General features: G+C 29.0%; 1 protein-coding gene across 2 annotated transcripts in view; it reads left to right on the top strand.

The window, feature by feature from the left end:
- Window positions 1–19,074, top strand: part of LOC129965464 (cytoplasmic polyadenylation element-binding protein 2-like) — a 94,463-nt gene that overhangs the window by 28,737 nt on the left and 46,652 nt on the right. For both annotated transcript variants that reach the window (XM_056079355.1, XM_056079356.1), the window contains exon 2: window positions 10,936–11,050. In XM_056079355.1, the coding sequence (XP_055935330.1) occupies window positions 10,936–11,050 (115 nt within the window). The remainder of the gene's footprint in view (window positions 1–10,935; window positions 11,051–19,074) is intronic.

Here is a 19,074-nt window from a genome sequence, read left to right as displayed (position 1 = left end):
CACCCCCTTTAAATTCTCGAGTCAAATTCTTTACACTATCTGTATAAGCATTTATATGTCTTCAAAATATTAAATATAGTTTATATCAGGTAAACATTTACAATGAAACAATTTTATATAAATAAGCATTGATTTAGATTTTATAATATGCGATTTTTTTAACGAAATGTTTCTTATTTTTGGAAACAAAATACGAAACACTGAATTTTAATCTCAGTGAAGAATATAATTCGAATTAAAAAACAACAACTGAACTTAGTATTTTAAAATAAAAGGGGCATAATTAAATGGCAGAAGTATTTAATTTATTGGTAAGGACCACTATTAATAATCAATATTAAATCCATTTGTGTCGGGGAAATTTGTGTGATATTCAATTCTGTTGTTCATCCAGCATGATAAGTATTAGCATTTTAAATGGATAATTTAAGCGTTTCTCTGTTGTTCTCTTTAAACACATTGTGCTTCATTTTTAGTTGAATTTGCTTGACTTTTTTTTTTTATTATTCATTTTCTGTTTTTGCTGATTTCATCTGTATACAAGCATCTGAAAATTCTTGAACGTTCATTTGTGCATTCATCAGTTTGTATTGAAGTTATGAAAACATGGAACATGGAGTTGGAATGAGCAGTTATGAAAGAATTAAGTCGTAAAATGTTTTTGTAAGAAACCATGGGTGGTCTCATAGTGGAAGGCATCTATTATAGAAATTAAGACATTTCTTTTACTTATACTTTATTTTTATAATCCACTTCTCAAAAAACTTTTGTGAAATCTAGAGATATCTATAAGAAATCTCTCATTCGAATGTAATTCAGGTATAACATATGTAGGCAATTTGTTCATTTATCAAGAACATATAGGAAATATTTTTTGCTTCACTTAGCCAACATTTACTTAATATGCATTTTGTTTTGTTACTAATTTTTGAGACTTTTATCTAAGATAGCTTATATTATCTGTAAATTCTTAGATGGGCCTTGTATCTTATTTTCATTAATTTTTGCATGCATCGTTTGTATTGAAGTTTGGGCTATAAAAGGCGAACAGTTATAAAGGAAATAATTCTTAAAATGTTTTTGTATAAATAACCATCTGTGGTTTCGTAGTGAATGCCATCTATTATTGAAATTAAAACATTTCTCTTACTTGTACTTTACTTTTATCATCAACGTTTCCAAAAATCTTCTGAGAAATCTTAAGATGTCTATAAGAAATTTCTCATTTGAATGTATTTCCTGTATAATGTATCGAGGTAATCTGCTGTCATCAAGAATATTTAGGAAATGTTTTATTGTTTCAATTGGTCTGACATTTACTTAATATGCATCATGTCTCATAACTAAATTTTCAGATTTTCATTTAAGATGGCATATATTTTTATATGGATGAAATGGTTTTCATTAAATTACGTTTTTTATTTCATTTATGCATCTATTCTCTTACACTATTTTACTTAAGCAGAATATTTTGAAAATACAGGCTTTTATTTTTAATCGTTTCATTTTCATTGCTGTGCAGAAATAAAAAACGATAATTTAGTTTTAGGTGAGTCATTTATCACGCCATGTTTAACGACACGCACGGTAATATGTCTTCGGTGAAAAATATTCCCATATTCTTTGTACCACTTGGGAGCGGAATCAACGTCATGAATAATAAAACTTACTTCCGATGTCAAAAATGAGTTTTGTTCTTTTTTTCATTAAATTTATTTTATTTTTGCGCGCTCTAGTAGCCTTGGCCTATCCTTAGCATACTCTGGCTTTAGTGTTGAGTATAATGTATGCCTTTTCATTGTTCATTCTATTGACGTTGCTATTTTGATATTCCTTGGCTCTATTTCGTAATTCACATCCTTGCAGCAATTAAAACACTTTCTCTGACAAAATGCCAGGATATGTTTTGAGGTAGAAGAGCTAGAATCTGTCCTTGTTGGCTTATTTTTATCTAAGAGTTTTTAGATATCCCCCCCCTCGTACTATAGAAACAAAACCTACTTATTAAAAATTTCTGTATTTCTGCTGTGTTTATTTCGTTTATGCAAAGTTATTAGCATCAAGTCTCTCCTATCCTTTCCTGGAGGAATAAAATTTGTTTTATCAACTTTATTTGCATTCTGCATTGTGCCGAAATTTACATGTTATTTACATTCATTGAATGTTTGAAGTAGCATTCATTTTCTGTTATGCAATATTTCATCTCTTCCTATTGCGACTTAATTAAAGGAATTTCCTTTACTCCCAATGAAGGATCATCAAGTTCAAACTTTTCTAAAATATCAATTAATTACCTAACTTAAAAAAAAATTATTCATCAATTTTTTTTAAATTAGTGGTGAAATTGTTTCACTCGAAATATAAGCTAAGAGAATACTTAACGTTTCCGTTAATGTATTTATCTTATTGTTTTTAGTGATGCCTTCCATGATGATGTCTTTATTTTTATCAAATAAAGACATATGATTATGAATGGTCTCTTGAATTAAACGCCATGAATACTTAAATGAGAAGTCATGGAATAAGTAATCGTATTTCCATTTCCCTGGAGAATATAACGCTTGTGGTTTGGTCATGTTGGCCATATCACGATGATGGGTCATGCCTGCTTGGGTGGGGCTGGTACCTGAATCGGTGACGACTATTTTGTTACTGATCATACCTAATTTACTATTCCGGTGGCCGGTGATTCAGATGTGTCAGGGGCGCAAAGCTGCATCGGAATGATTTTTCTATGAATTAATGTCGTAGAATTAATAAAGAGATTTAATCATGTGTAAGCCGCGATAATAATGTAAAAAATAGGGTCTGTTGGGAAAGAATTTTGTAAAAATTTTCAATTTAAAATGCTCGTACGAGAAAGAAAATAAATTTATAATTTATGTGAATGAGTAATCATGTACTGGGGAGGGTCATTAAATAATGCCTTTTTGATAAATTAATTTAATAAACAGCCAGTTTTAATTATAGCAGTGTTCTTAATTATCCCGGTATGTTCCCAATTACCCCAGAAAATATGGAGAAATTGGACGGACCTATTTTGGTCTTTGAACACAGTAATGAATAGATTTGAAAAGAATATGTTTTTAATGATAAGAAGCTACGATTTTTTGCGTCAGATTTATTTTACTGTTTTCAGGTACCCCAAAGTGCTTTACTGTTTTACAATGATCATGGAAATTGTGTATAAACTGTCATAATTAATTTGGTGTAATTTACAAACATTTTATTTCCAATTTTGCCGATAAATGAATCATTATAAAAACAGAAATGGCTGAACGTTTTGAGGCATGAGAAGGAAATATATAAGGTTTAGAAACTAACTTTAAAATGAATAAAGACTAGTTGTTCTATTTAGTAGTAGAAAATAGAACTCTCATTTCAAGTAAAGCTTTCACCGTTCTATATTCAGATCAGCAAATTTTTCTTTGACATTTACTTGAAAAACTGTCACACGATGGCTTGAAAAACATCTGCTCAGCAATAAGATCTAGTAGTATAACTCTTATCTAATTCTCAGCAACTGTAAGCCATCAATAACTTCCCAAAAAAATTGATTTAGTCAAATTGGCGCTCTTCAAACCTGTCACATTTTACTGATCACTGATAACTCTGATCAAGTGAACGAATAATAGTAATTAATTCTGATACCTTCATCATCAGCGTCAATTAAAATATAATACATTTATTGAAAAATTAATCATAGATGATTCGCGATGTTACTTTCTCCATTTTCAATGTCGAATAAAGAGTTTTAAAAGGCTAAAATTTTTAAAAAAAGACTTATGTCAAAGTCTATTGAAAAGGCTTAAAATCATCTTCAAATCTCTTTCAGCATCACGTTTTCTCTCTCTCTGACTTCAGTTTTCTTATTTTCTTCTACACTCGACTTCAGTCAACATTATTCTTAATTAGCTTTCATACACAAGTATTATGTATTAGATTATAGGGTAGATTTAAAAAAAATATTAATTATCAATTTGACATAAAATGATAGAAATTATTGGCAAAGCAGGATGTTACTGTATTCTTAAACTTAATATCACTTCTTATCGTATGATATAGTATTCCAAATGCATGAAAAATATGTTTATTTTTTTAATTAAAAGTTTGCTTTTAACTTCCCTGCTATGGAAATTGTCGGCGTAATTGAGAACTCTATCTTGTTTCTCTGGAGAAAATCTAAAAATGAAAATTAAATCTTATTTGTAGCTGGTATATTCTACAGATCCTAGAAATATGAAACTCAGCTATTTACCTCGCAAATGTCCGGTGTAGGGAATGAATAATGACACTTAGAAAATTGTAGCTTCACCCCCTCATACTGCAATTGCGATTAAATTAAACAAACATTAAAAAATATTGAAAAGAGTGAGAATTTGATTATCGTCTTTCTCTAGAGTGCCTTAAAGAAGACATGTTTTCCATTTCACCAAAGCGTCACATGTGCTTACTATAGTCATTGTTTCTTTCAATGACTCTATCTCCGAAATTATTTCTTCGAACTAGTTATAAAATTCATTTTCATGGATGATACTAACAAATTGTATTAGCACTATAAATTTGAAATACAGAAATGATTATTTCTCTAAATAATTATTCGGATAAAATTTCCCAATACAATTTCTTTGTTTTAAATGTAATATAACATGCATTAAATTAAATTTTGAAACAACCAACAAAAGTAGGTAAACAGTTTCCATTATTAATCTCATTTAAATGGAAGAACCAAAAATTTCATCTTCTTTACGTCGAAAATTCTTTAAACACTAAAATTAAAAAAGGTTGTTGTAATGTATTTATTTATTTTAATATAATCATTTTTTGAACTATCAACAAGAAAGGGAGAAAAAATATTGTGTGTGTAGTCCAGTATGTGAAATTTTCTAACGTGTATTTCATTATCTTTTTAAGTATCCCATTTTATTGAGTTTCTGCTTTGTTTTAAATTTGTTTATGTCTGTTCCATTTGAGAGTTTGTTTGCTAATGGAAATTCCAGAAACATTTGGAATGTTTGTCCGTGAAACGTGATGAAAGAGTGTCGTGAGAAAAAGAATTCTAAGCCTATGAAAAAAATACATATATATCTACTTTTTCCAAAAAGGAAAAGAAATGCATAACCATATTTTTTCCATTACGTTTCTAAAAAAAATGGTGAAACCCGTTTCGAAATGTATTGCACGATAGAAATTATGGTATTCAAATCATGTGTAATACAGTAGAATTCTTTTTAACATTGTTTCGTGTTGGCTACAAAAATGAGTTCGTTTTACTTTCGCCACTTGCATGCGTGACTGAAACAAATATTGGCTTCAGTTGCTGTGGTGACGCTGCTGAAGTTAGTAGGCAATTCGGACTGTAAGTATGATATTGTTTTGTCGACATCTTTTTCCACAATATGTATTTTTTTTATAATAAAGTCTCTTACTAAATAGGGATTAATTATAGGTTAAAGTTTCTTATGGGCTTCCAAACATGCTTCACGCGTTTATTTTGATAAGTAATTATGCTTCCATTCGTCAATCTTCAGCTATAAAAGTTAATAAATATTTAATAAAATAAAGAATGGAAATTTTAAAAAGCGTCTGCATTGTTTAAACATTCTTCAAGTAGATATAGTTACAGCATTAATCAGTTATGGATAAAGTGTAAGTGTATATTTAATATAAAAATACATATGAATAATAATATAAAAATAATAAGCCTCCCCCTAACGAAAAACAGGGCTTGTTAAAACATAGCTAAAAATTACTATTCTATTTAAATAAAATTTATAATTTTAGGATGTCTTTTCTTATGATGCGTTATTTGCTATATTATTCTTATATGATTAAAACCTGATTGATTCTTAAAAATAAAATTAAAAGCAAATATTCTTACTGTTTTAGCATCAAGGACTTGATTTCCTTTAAAAAAATTCTGTTGCATTCCTAACATGCATTAACTAAAATTTAAGCATAATTAAAAAAAAAAAAAAAAGAACCGAGGCTATCATCAAAAGATGCTTTTAATATAGGACTGTATTTTTTTTAACAGTGCTTTAACGTAGAGTTTCATTTTTTGTACTCTAACTAGTATTTTTGTACATAAACTAGTGTTATTCAAACCGAAATCAACAAAAAAGGTATAGAATATTTTTGTTGCAATGATATAATTATACATTTAACGACTTATTATTTATAACTACTCTCTATTATAAGGAAAATTTTTGAAGCACTTATTTTATTGTTAATGTTAAAGTTTCTGCAATATTTCATTGAAATATCGGAGGTAAAGACCTTACACGCATGCTTTATGTCCATTAACGTGCTTAGCATTGGAACAATGCCTATTTGCCATGAATATTTAATACTGCAAAAAAAAGGGTAAAGTAAACATTTAAACATTTTCGCTTTTCCTTTTGTCTAAATGCAAATATAGAATTGCCTGACGAGAATTTCGTATATTATTTATCGTTGCACTCGCAGCTTTCATTTTTATTTGTGACGTTTTGAATCAACCGTCACCTGTAACGAGTAAACAGATCGATAAATTTGTGGAAAGAACCTGCGCATTTAGGATACAGGAACTATTTTTAAATTAAAAAGAGTTCTTATATTTAATCGTACTTATAAGGAAGTGGGCATAAATTCCATTAAGTTCGGGAGAGGTTTGTAATTAGTATTCTATTATATCTGATAAAAGTAATTTTTGAATAAAAGAAAAGAAGTGAAAATGTCCAAATTTTACAGTGTCCATATTCCATATTTTACAAGAAAAGTTCTAACATGCGGTAATATTTTTGACTTGCATTTAAAATGAGTCTTAATATCGAAAGATTAAAAATTTATATTAGTTATTCGAATGAGAAAATATTTAGTTGCAAGAAACGAAATAAGTACATCAAATAGTGAAAATTGTTATACAGAATTATGCTGTTAGCGGAAATATTATTGTATTAGTGTGCATGAGTTTAAAATGAAATTCATTATAGGTAATGTAAGCAAAAATAAATGGTTCTGCAACGAAATATTAATATTTGATAGTTGTAATAAATTGTCTTGACAGATACCATATCATGCATGCTGATTTATGCATATTCGGCATGGATTCAATACCTTCTGCAATATCTGCATTCTCCGACTTAATTCCAATGACGCATTTACAGGAACAAAATGATATGCAACTTAAAATGTAGCTGGAAAAAAAAGCATTTTTTTAATTGGCATTTTGGCATGTAAACTGCGACATGCATAATGAAAAAAGTCAATCAAAGCACTTTATAGAACAGACAGTTGCAACTAGATCTATATTCTTCTTGCTTAGAAGAATTTGGATAACAAAAAAAAAATGGTTATTAGATTTTCAATTAATATTAAATCAAAATTTTATCAGTTTCCCTCAATAGTTTTATAATAATAAAAAGACCATGTTATTATGCAAAAAATATTCTTAAAACTCAAAAAATAAATTAACACCACCAATTTTATTTCCATTCATTTTCTTCTAATTTTAATAAATTTTAAAATGTATTTTGTATATTTTCTAATAATACTTTTAGTGACCGGATTTCTACGCTTTTGAATTGCGACGGTATTAAATATGTTTTAAATTTATTCTTTTAGCTACTATATGATTAAGAGCAAAATTTAGAAATGAAACAAACGAATCAAGCGCAAAGCATTATTATATTCCGATTTTCCGGCGAAGAAATTAGAATCACCTTAAATTTTCTTCTTGTTATATAAACTTCAACTACACCTTCCTAGAAAAAAGTTCTACTTTCTTTCTTTCTTTTTTTTTCTTTTTTTTCTTTTTTTTTTTTGTCATTTATAAAAACTTCTGTTTTGCTTATCGAAGTCGCGCTTAAGTTACTAATAGTATGTTTAGAATAAAAACAAAATTGACTTTAATGTTGTTCGATTAACTAATAATTAGTGAAGGTGATTTGCAAATTTTAATTGAAATCTATCGTTAACAGTATAAAATCGAATATCTGTTTGAATGACAGTGTAAAATCAAATGAGGATGATAAGAATGAAATATTTTCAATATTTAAGTTTGACTCAAAGCAAAAATATCTTGTAATTCAGTTTAAATAGAAATTTTTTCTTGAAATGTTAAAAAATTTCTATAGAGATAGAAATTTATAAGAAATACATTCTATGGATATAGACGAATAGAACTTTCAATATTTTCTGTACTTTAATCTTCTGTTATTCTATGGATATTTAAATAATTGTGATATTCCCATACTTGCAGAAACGCGCGCATGCTTCAGAAATTTCAAAAATTAATTTGCTTTTTATTATTATTATTATCGATTCCTTTTCATCTAAAAGATTCAGCATTCCTTTACACCACTTTTGCATATTTCTGCATCATGCTCGATTCTCAGTCTCAAGCGTGTGCGCAGACCGCTGAGAACCGCCAAAAAACACAATGTCTGAATGTATCAGAGAAATCTGAGGTGCGAGTTATATTTAGTAACACAGCTCCTGCGCTTTGGAAAGGGTTGCCGCGAATTCCTGGGTTTGGGGAGAACTCGGGTCGATTGAACACGTGATTCGCATAATTTTAAAGGATTAAATTCGCCTCTTGTCTGCGGTTCCCCCAAAATCCCTCGGCGGATTCGACTACATTTTTCCGATTTTGTTTTCCTTCGCCCTCCGGGCTCGCATCTCCTTTTTTTTTCTTTCCATAAGTCACTTAAGATGTTGCGAGCATATTTTATTTTCGCTATAAAATGTTTCCTTCTGAAGATGCTTATGTGGGTCATGTGTCGGCTAAAGCGGTGTAACCGTATTTTTATTCACAACTTAGCAAAGAATTTTAAATTCTTAACAAAAATTTGGTTATTGAAATTGAATGCATTAAAATTGCAAAATAAATAAAATGTAGTGGATTTTTTTTTTGTGATTATTTTTATTGATTTCCAGAAATCATAGAATGCTAAGGATTTAATTGATCTAATTAAAGTATCGTTTTATCATATATTTTCCATTTATGTATTTTTAGAAGATTTTTATCCTTAAAATTAATTTTGTTAAAGGAAAAATCTAGTGAGAACTTTATCACTCTGTATTGCTGTATATGATTAAAGATTTTTTTTTGGTGGTCTGGAATTTTGTGTATTTCAAATATTTGTACATCATCATTACTATTATGTATTTTCTAACATTGAAAGAAAAATGAAGAACCTTTCGGCTAATTTGAAGACTCATTATCTGAATAATACTTTATTACAAAAACAAAACAAATTACACTTTTATAAAATCCTTGGAGTATTTTATGTGTATTTTTTAAAACACAAAGGACACAATTTCAGTTCAAAAGAATAAGCGGTTTAAGCATAATGAAAGAGATTAACATATATAACCAAAGCAAGCTTTTATATTTTCTTGGTGTCAATGACCACGAAGGATATCTGAGTCACTCTTCACCCTCTCATTTAATTGGGATGCTATAAAATGAAGGAACATTGTTTAATTATTTATACGAATATTCGTTAACAAGTTATTTTTCTAAGAATTCTTACTTTATTCTCCTTCTTTTTTTATTTTTTAAATGAAAATAAATGAAGCAAACTATTGATGGAAGAGCAGATGCTTAGATTATTAAGATCGTAATTTTATGTTGTTTAGGTAAAGGACCTTTCTTATTTTGATTTTGTAAATTCAGTAAATTAATTAGATGGCGAAAACTTCATTTATAGAACAGTATGGGTAAATAACTGCTATATTAAAAATCCTGAGCAAAAATCTGTTCCACGCCGGATTTTTTTTAAAAAAATGTGCTTTTTTCTTATTTTTGTAATTAAAGAATTTTTTTTATATAATTTGTTTACCTGCCATTTTTATAATTTGTAACCTGCAATGCATTATAGTAGTGCCATTTATCAGCGTATTATAAATAATTGAGACGAAATCAGCACGTTGTCAGAGGTGCTAAGATCGAAACAATTTTATTTAATAAAATTGTTATAAAAGAGCTGATTTTAGAACTGGAATCTCAATAAAGTAAGAGAGGATATCAACAAGTAACACACTTAACTATGAACGCAATAATAAAAAAATGCAATGAGTGTTAATATGAAGTAGTTATTAAGGTTATCATCAATTTATTCGATATAACTGCTATTCATGTTAAGGCATTTGTCCCAGCCTTGGATAAGTTTGAAAATCTCTGTATCATAGAATGCCGTCGGTCCATTTGTGATCGTCATCCAACTTTTGACAGCCGAAGATTCTCTCCATGATTTCTAAATAGAAAAAAATTTGAAGAGGCCAAATCCGGCCTGAATGTTGGATGTTTCAAAACTTCTCAAATGAATACTTGGTGTTTTGTGCGAATGGGAAAAAATAACACCTTGCACAATATATAAAATAACATTTACAACATTGTTACAAGAGTTTATTATGTTCCGCAAAAATTATAGTATTCACGAGATTTTTTTTATTTATAGAATCTTTTATTGTCAGTTAATTTATAAAACATATCTTTTGTCATGTATTGGCATTTCCTTATTGGATTTCAATATTGCTCTTTTTAATTTTTGTCACCTTTTTTTTTTTTTTTTTTTTTTTGCTAATATACGTTACTTAATTTATTTGCTCAATCTATAAATAATATTAAGATTTTATAAATGAATAATTTTGGTGTGCTAAAAGTATTAATTCAAGGTGTTCGATAAAATATTCATAACATATCACCTTTACTTTCCATTTTTGTCGAAGTGAAACGCGTAAAAGTTTTCATTATTAAATTGAACATCTCGAATCTGGTATCATACTTAAATTGTAGAAGTACTATTCTGAGATTGAATTTCGAATAATTGTTGCATTTCTGTTCTCTAGCTCTCAATACTGATATCGTTTTATAACAACTCTGAAGTTCTGTAAATGTATATACTGCAAAATATTATTTTACATTATTCGTATTTCTTTATTTTGCAGGATCGGCAGATAACGAGCAATCTAAGTAGCCCCCTTGACAACCTACGGCACCCTTTGGAACAACAACTGATGGATATCATGCGAACTACAATGGATGGTCAAGATCATTACAAAGGTTTGTAAATTTGTTTTAATTGAGTTATATATTTATCTCTTTCTTATAGTATACAATAAAGTTTTTATGCATGTTTCTTGTAAAATTGGAACTATATAACAATTCGTATTTTCAAAATTAATCGATTCAAAAATTGGTATTTCTATGTAATATCAGATATCCTGAAATTAATTAATTATATAATATAATATGGTGATCTGGCGGGAAAGTCCGTTTGAGACCCGTTTTAAAATATTTCACTAGACATCGCTTGCTTTCCATTTTGGGCAGAGACTTGGATCGTTGCCAGCAATCCCTTTATCACCTATCATTCACAATCCAACGATTACTCTCATGGAAGAAAAAGTATCTATAGTAGACTTTTGCCAATTGAAGATTACAGCTATCTGTCACTGAGCACGATACATTATGTGTTTAGCAACAATGCGTTAATTCAGAAGGCACTCAGCATACTCATGTAAATTGGAGAATATTTGAAAACTCTTTTTTCCTGATCAAAAAATTTCAGAGTAACAAATTTTTTACTTATTTTTATACGATTGATGACGGATCTTGAGTTTAAAGATGCGCTGAGGAGTTTTTGATTTGTGAACTATTTTTCGGCGCCGTGGAATCAAAATTTTTTTATCTCAATGTTATAAAAATCATTCAAAGATTAATCACTGAATTATAACAATACTATCCAGTGTAAATAATTTTTAATAGATTCTGAATTTAAGATTCGATATTTTTTAGAATCAAAGTTTTAAAAATAATTAATTATTGAAAACTAACTTATTATGATAATTCAGCTTTTATCAAGTTAAATCTTTCCTCAATAAATTCTGGTTAAATTGCTCTGGTGCTAATCGCAAAAGTTGAAAGTTTACAAATCTAACCGAGCGTTTTGAAACAAATTAACTGGCAAGTATGTAACGCTTTTTTTTTTTTTTTTAAATAAATGCCAGGATACTCACAAAAAATGCTAATAAGGAAAGACATTTGTAAAAACTTAGAGGGTAAAAAAATTCTGGATGCGTGTTTAATTAACTTCCCTCTAGCTGCTGTTTGTGGCTAATTGGCCGGTATTAATAGTCTCTAAAATGTTCATTTAAATATTTTATTTAACTTGGTCTTATTAGCTTCTTCAACAACAAAAAATTTTTTTTAAGCATCAGATTTTGATTAGTATATAATTCATCTTAATTTAGAAGCTTTATTCCGTTCTGTTCATTTTATTAGGCATATCCCGTATTTTCTACCAGTTCCCCTAAAATTCATATTTATAAACTTAAACGATGTAAAATTTTCTTAACGAGACGAAAATTTTGCTTAAGTTTTCTGATGGATAAAAATTAAATATACTTGCATCCGGAAAAAAAAAAAAAAAAAAAAAAAAAAAAAAAAAACCGAAGAACATGCGAAGACAAAAAAATAAAGAGGTTTCATGGAATAATGAAAAGTAAATAAAGTTTTTCCTCTCATATTTTCAGTGGGATATATATTATTTTCTATACGACTCAGAAAATAATGATTCCTAGAAAGTGAATAAGAGTTTCGCAATCTAAGTATGAGAAAATTGCTCTCTTCTCCATTTTATTCTTGGGAAATAGTTTTCCAAAATGAGAAAATCGAATTTCGCTCTTAACTTCAAATTAATAACTACGACTTAATGAGAGATATTTAATTTTTGGTTGGAAAATTTGATTAACACATTATATTAGCTTCGATTCTTGGAGGATTTATTAAAAAAGATTGAATTCTAGTCAGTAACCAAACAAAGATATATGAGAAATTAGGAAAATTTATATATTTTTCGTGTCGTTAATAGTATTTTAAATAAAAATTTAGAACTTTTACGGATTCTTCTCAGAATTAAGTAAGTAAATCACTTGCGTTCCTGGAATTTTAGTTGATAATGATTTGGATTAAATACAGAATTTCACTTTTTCACTTTTCATTAATTTTATATTAATGATAATTCGTATTATAAAACAAAAACGTATAACTTTAATTGTGACTTTTATCTATAACTGGTTGTTTTTCCAAAATTCTTATGTATTTTTTTTTTATTGTTATCGTACTTGATACCTTTATATTCTTTAAGAATTCTTGCTTATCTTTGTTTTCTTTTGTTGGGAAACATGTTTAAAATATTTTTTAAACGTTGATTGATTAAATATAGGATAATATTTATACGGCAAAAGAAATTAGTATCATTGAGAGGAGATTAACATCATTGAGAAGAGATTAGTATCATTGAGATGAGATTAGTATGATTGAGATTAAGATGATATAAAAATCATTTTTGTATTGTAAAGTTTTTAGACATTATCGCAGAAAGATGCCAAATTTTTACTTGATTTTTAATAAAAATTCTAATTAAAATTTCAGAAACAAAACCTACTTCGAGAACACCAGTTTTGTAGCTTCAGGTCAAACGATCTAGACTGAAAAGTGGCAACACACACACACACAAGCACGCCATCTTTATTATGTGTAGATTATAAACATAGGCGATCGCAAAGCTAGAATTTCTGTATGTCGAATTGATGTCGCAACTGATTAGAAATTTTCATGTTCCATGAAATCATGTATTTTTAAAGAGGTTCCAAAATGTTCTGCAAATTATATTGCAAACAGAGACTATATAGGAAACGAATGTTTCATGCTATTCGCGAATGTTTTCATTATATATTCGGTTGCATTAAAATGTTTGCAACCATTCACAATCAGTTTGGAAGCCCGTTTAATTAAATTTTCATAAAATACTTATTATGAATAAATTTTTGTGAATATTTCTTTGACGGTACTATAAAGCAAAATTCTGGAATAACGAAATCAACGGCCAAGTATGGGTGTACGTAATCAGCATTGAAATGTGCATTCATTTGAAAGTCTTCAAAGCCATTTTCAATTTAGTTCCTTTCGAAAAAGAGTTATTTATAGAAACTTTAGCTTTGCTCTTGACAGGATGCGCAACAAGGTAGCCATTAAATGCTTCTCAACGACGTTGTTGTGTCCCGCGCTTTCACCTGCCGGTTTGCAGTGGGCGCTGCGCGGATAACATCGCGAGAGGGAGGGATCTTGAGTGGATTTCCACTTGCTGCTGCACTTGTTCCTATAGCAACGGCTTCCCTGTTCCTGTTTGGACCTTACCAGCTGTCGGGCCCTTCTGCTCTGGGCAAAGAAGGAGGGGCTACATCGATCCTTGTTTCTCAAAATAGATATTGAATTAATATCATGGAGACATTTTTACGAAGAATTTAATAATACTATCCCGGTGGTTGTTATTGGATTAGTTTCAGCGGAAGATTTTTGTTGATCGGATTAACGGCTGATTAGCGAAAAAGCGCATATTTACGAAAATGGTTTTCGAAAATTTTATGAAGATTCTGTTTATGTTTTTAGGATATTTTCTGGTCTTCAATCAGTTTTTTTTTTCTAGAACATAAATTATCTAAAAGTTCTCATTAGATTCAGTTAGGGCCTCAATTTTTCTCTTCATTCAAGACATTTTTAAATCTTTTCTGAAATTTAAGTTAAAATCTTATTTTTTTTATGCGTCTATTTGAAAGAAAATTACTCAAATGTTTGTTAAATATTATAAAGCCACTTCGACCACTGATTTTATTTTAAATATTTTTTAAAACTTTTACAGCACAAGATTAAGTAGGAAGTGTTAACTGTATTAATAAATTATATTATTCTTCTCAAAGTGTTCGGTGAATTTCTTTTATATAAAAAAAAATTAATCGTTAAGATTTTGAAGTCATAACATCTGAATTATTCGGTTTTGATTATGTGTTGAATAGGTTGCCTATTTAGTTCCTCGGGACTATTATTTACATTTAATTCATATCTCTTACTAAGTTCATGACATTTTGAAGAAAGTACATTAAATCGTGATAGGTATCTAAGTCGTCGTGTTATTCTAATAATCTTGCATCTATTCTATTAATTGTGTTTATGAACCTTTCTGCAAGAATTAAGTTTTGTGACATTGCATTGCCATTAAAATCTTAGCTCTTCAGATAATCTACTTGTTAACTAACTGCACGTCGTCTTCTTTCGTAATGTAATTTTATTTTCATACTTCTCGTGAAAATTTGTAGATAATAAATTGAACCTTGCTTTCTTAGTATTCTACAAAGAAAGAAAATCATTCTTTTAATCATGTTGATTCCAACCATTATGAAAATAGAATTTTAAATCCTGCAAGGTAAATGGTGAATTTTTTTTATATCTACGTATAATAGGAATCCATTTTGACTTTTTTACTGATGGAAATTTTTTATAATGTTTTTCGGTAATATTTTATTGCCTATTTTAATCTTTATATATATATATATATATAATATCGTAATTTGCAAAATGCTAGTTAAAAGTATCTTCAGCTTAGTATTCCCCTGTTATTTTGTTTTTATAATTCAAAAAAACTGCAAGATTTTTAAAGGAATTCCCTGATTTCTCCCCACTAACGAATAGTCAAGCTAATCATATTTAGATCACTTAATAGACATTTCATATGGACTCTGTTATCTGATATACAAATATAAGAAATGTTTAATATTTGACTTGTAATTTTTGCTGCCTTAAGCAAACTGGTGAGAAACGTGATGTGGAAAAATATGATTTCCTTTAAAAAAGGGACAGGAGTATGTAATGTTTCTTTTTTTCACCCTCTCTCTTTCTTTTTTCAACTTCATTCGGGAACATGCTTCTAAAAATCGATGGAACAAATGTAGTAAGCCATTCCCGCCGAAACATATTTCGTCCATTTTTTGACAACAAGCCAGAGTGCACTGGATCCCTAGGGAAATAATCTAATAGTTTGGAGAGTGAAATGGAAAATCGCAGAAACGTGTATGAGCCAATTTTATTCGTGTTTTGTTCCTAGATACGTGTACTGTCTATATTTAAGTAACCTTTAAAGAGTACTTCGTCTGGTATTGGAGGACCGTTTCAAGGTCCCCTACATTATTAGCTTCATATAGATGTCTTTATACGGTTTTAATGGGAGTGAAATGGAGCATACGTTTGAAGTATTAGAAATACAAAAGCATTACAGTTTGGCAATTACCTTCTTTGCCTTTTTTTTATGCTTATAATATTAAAAACTTTCTTTCCTCATAAATCTTTAATAAAAAATCACTGTTTTTTGTTATTAATTTCATAAAGAGAAACTAATGGATTTAGTCTTCGAAAACAAATTTAATCATCATTAATTACTGCTGCAGTGTAACAAATTAAGTGTCAAAAGTTTAAAATTAATTTTGCTTACAGTTTTAAACAAATAACTTTTGAGCTATTTTGGCGGACCTTGATTTAGAATTTCTGAAAAGGAGTTACAACTAATCTAATTAAAACGGTTAATCCAATTTCTGTTATTATGTCACAGTATTCTGAAATCTGTAAGTATATTTAAATTCCGAAATATAAATGATACTATTGACTGTTATAATAATTCCTTTGATTTGATTAAATATTATTTAAATGAAAGAAAAAGTTTGATATTGTTTTAGAAAATTTTCTGATTTCTAAACTATGCTTCAGCAATCACTTTGTAAATTCTGAAAGAATGTCAGTTTTTGTTTAGAGGTCATTTCCAAATCTGGATTTATTTATTCTTAATTGTCATCACCGAACTTACGTTTGTTCTAAGATGAATTGCTATTATGTTAATGTTAACATAATAAATAATTAAAAAAGTACGAAATAAATCCAGAAGTGCGAATTAAACTTTATTTTAATTCAGCCAATCAGAAAATGTTACCCATATTTTGGAAATATAACTTCAATATCCTAATCACTTTTAGTTATCAATGAAATAAAATCATGTCAATTTTTGTTTTGTGTAAGTGCTAATCAATAGTTTCGTGTTTTAGTATACCTGTATTTCAATTGGAGTTTTGAGTGCATTTGAACGGCTCCTATATCAGCACCCTATTTTGCAGAAAACTCCGCCCCTGTGCTTCGACTGTAGACCCCCCCCCTACCTCCATTCCCACTTTTAAAGATTGGATTGTCTGTTGCCATAGCAAAACACTGAATTAAGCATATGCTCGTGACGTGAGCTTGCTGCGTAAACAATGCTGATTGCTGATCATTGTCCCTGAATCTCATTCATTACCTTTAAATCGTAATAGGCTGGCTTCCCCTTCCCCCTCTTCTTCTCTGAATTGCTGAAAATTATTTATAAGTGAGTTACAACAGCGTCCATAAATACTTCGATATGTTCCCAGTTACCCCATAGTTTCTGAGGTAATTGGAAACGCCTGTCTTGGCTTCTGATCAAGAGTAACGAACTCATTTGAAGAAAATAGATTTGTAATGATGAGAAATTTCTATATATTACATCAGAATTTCTTTTACTGCCCGTTCCCATTTATCTCAAAATATACTTTTTTACTATTTTCCAATAAAATATATTCTATTTCATAGAAAAAACGTATATGAACTGTCTTAGCTATCTATTACAATCAGTTAAAGCAATTTATTATCATTCCATTCCCAATTTTGTCGATAAATGGACTTTTGCAAAAAACATAATTACCGCACTTTTTGAGACTCGAGAAAGAAACATCTAAAACTTAGAAACACAGTTTAAAATGAGTAAGGATTATTAATTCAATTTAGTAATAGAAAGTATGGCTCTTATTCAAATAGAAAATTCAATCATCTTTTCAGCTCATGTTTCTCTGACATTTATGCTTCTTGAAAAAAATTAAATTTAGCAAAAGAATCTGGTTGTATAGCAAATTATTATTAACCATCAAAACAAATTTTGATTTGATCAAATGGATGCTCTTCGAATTTATTACTTTCAGTTGACCATCGTCATTTCCATCAATCCCTCAGGCCTACAAATAACGGGTCTTTATTCCAGTATCTGGAGAATAATCGGCCAAAATATGCATATTTGTTGAAAAATCAATCTCTATCTCTTTCTGAAAAGAATCAAAATTCTCATCTTCAGATTTTTACCTTTTCATCATTACATTTTTTCCCCTCCTCGACATCAATTTCTCTTTTAATACTTGGTTTCAATTAGCAACAAATTACTATTAACCAATAGCATTGAAAAATGTGGGAAAATGTTCGTCTTCATGTGGAGAACCTTATACATCAAAGAAGTCACATTCTCCCCAACTTGCTAAAGCTTCACGGGTGCACACTGCAATTTCCGTTCCCAGTCACCCTTCTTGATCCTACTCTTTTTTAAAGATGTTGCAAGTTGAATGTATTTACTTTGTTTACTTTTATTCATAGCACTTTGGGAAGGATTTATTTAAAATTATTTCATTGACTTCATTAATAGCTCTGAACTACTTGATTGTTGATGGATGAACTTTCAGGAAGCAGATTTTTTTCTGTGAATAATGGTATATTCGAGTTTCAATAATGCATTTGCTCTCTTTCTTTTACTTTGCATTTATATATTAATTATTTATGGACTGTTATTAAGTATAATACATAAATTTTCCATTTGATTTTTTTGCAAAAATTAACCAATAGAGAGGTACTCGAAAGAATTTGCTGACTCATTGAGAGCTCAACAAAAAGAGATAGAATAGGAGGAGTAGGCAATACATATTGCAAAAGATCCATTTTCTGCGAATTTGTGAGCGATTGTAACGAATTCTGAATGATTTGAATTTATTGCAAGTGAATTGATTTCTGTAGTTGTGCGCAATTGTGGACCAAAAGAAATCTAGGTAAATATGTGCAATGTTTCTTAAATAGCATAATTGGAATGTGTTTTAAGCTGTTTAAATATGTCTAGATGAAGGGCAATGAATAAATTTCACATGTGAAAATGATTTTGCTTTTATTCTATTTTTAACCATTTTTTCTCAATTTTAATATATTTGTGTTAATTGCGTTATAATTTAAGACACATGAGACAGCAATGGTAAATTCATTGTACTCAATTTTACTCAGCTTTATTTTCCGTCTGAACAAGTTAAAAATCTATGTTTGGTGAACTATAACTTTTCATGGTGATTTAATTTTTTTATATATAATCTCTAGGCTCTATTTGG

This window comes from Argiope bruennichi, chromosome 4 (assembly GCF_947563725.1).
Source record: "Argiope bruennichi chromosome 4, qqArgBrue1.1, whole genome shotgun sequence".
Classification (NCBI taxonomy): Eukaryota; Metazoa; Arthropoda; class Arachnida; order Araneae; family Araneidae; genus Argiope; species Argiope bruennichi.
This window is presented reverse-complemented; position numbering and strand designations above follow the sequence as displayed.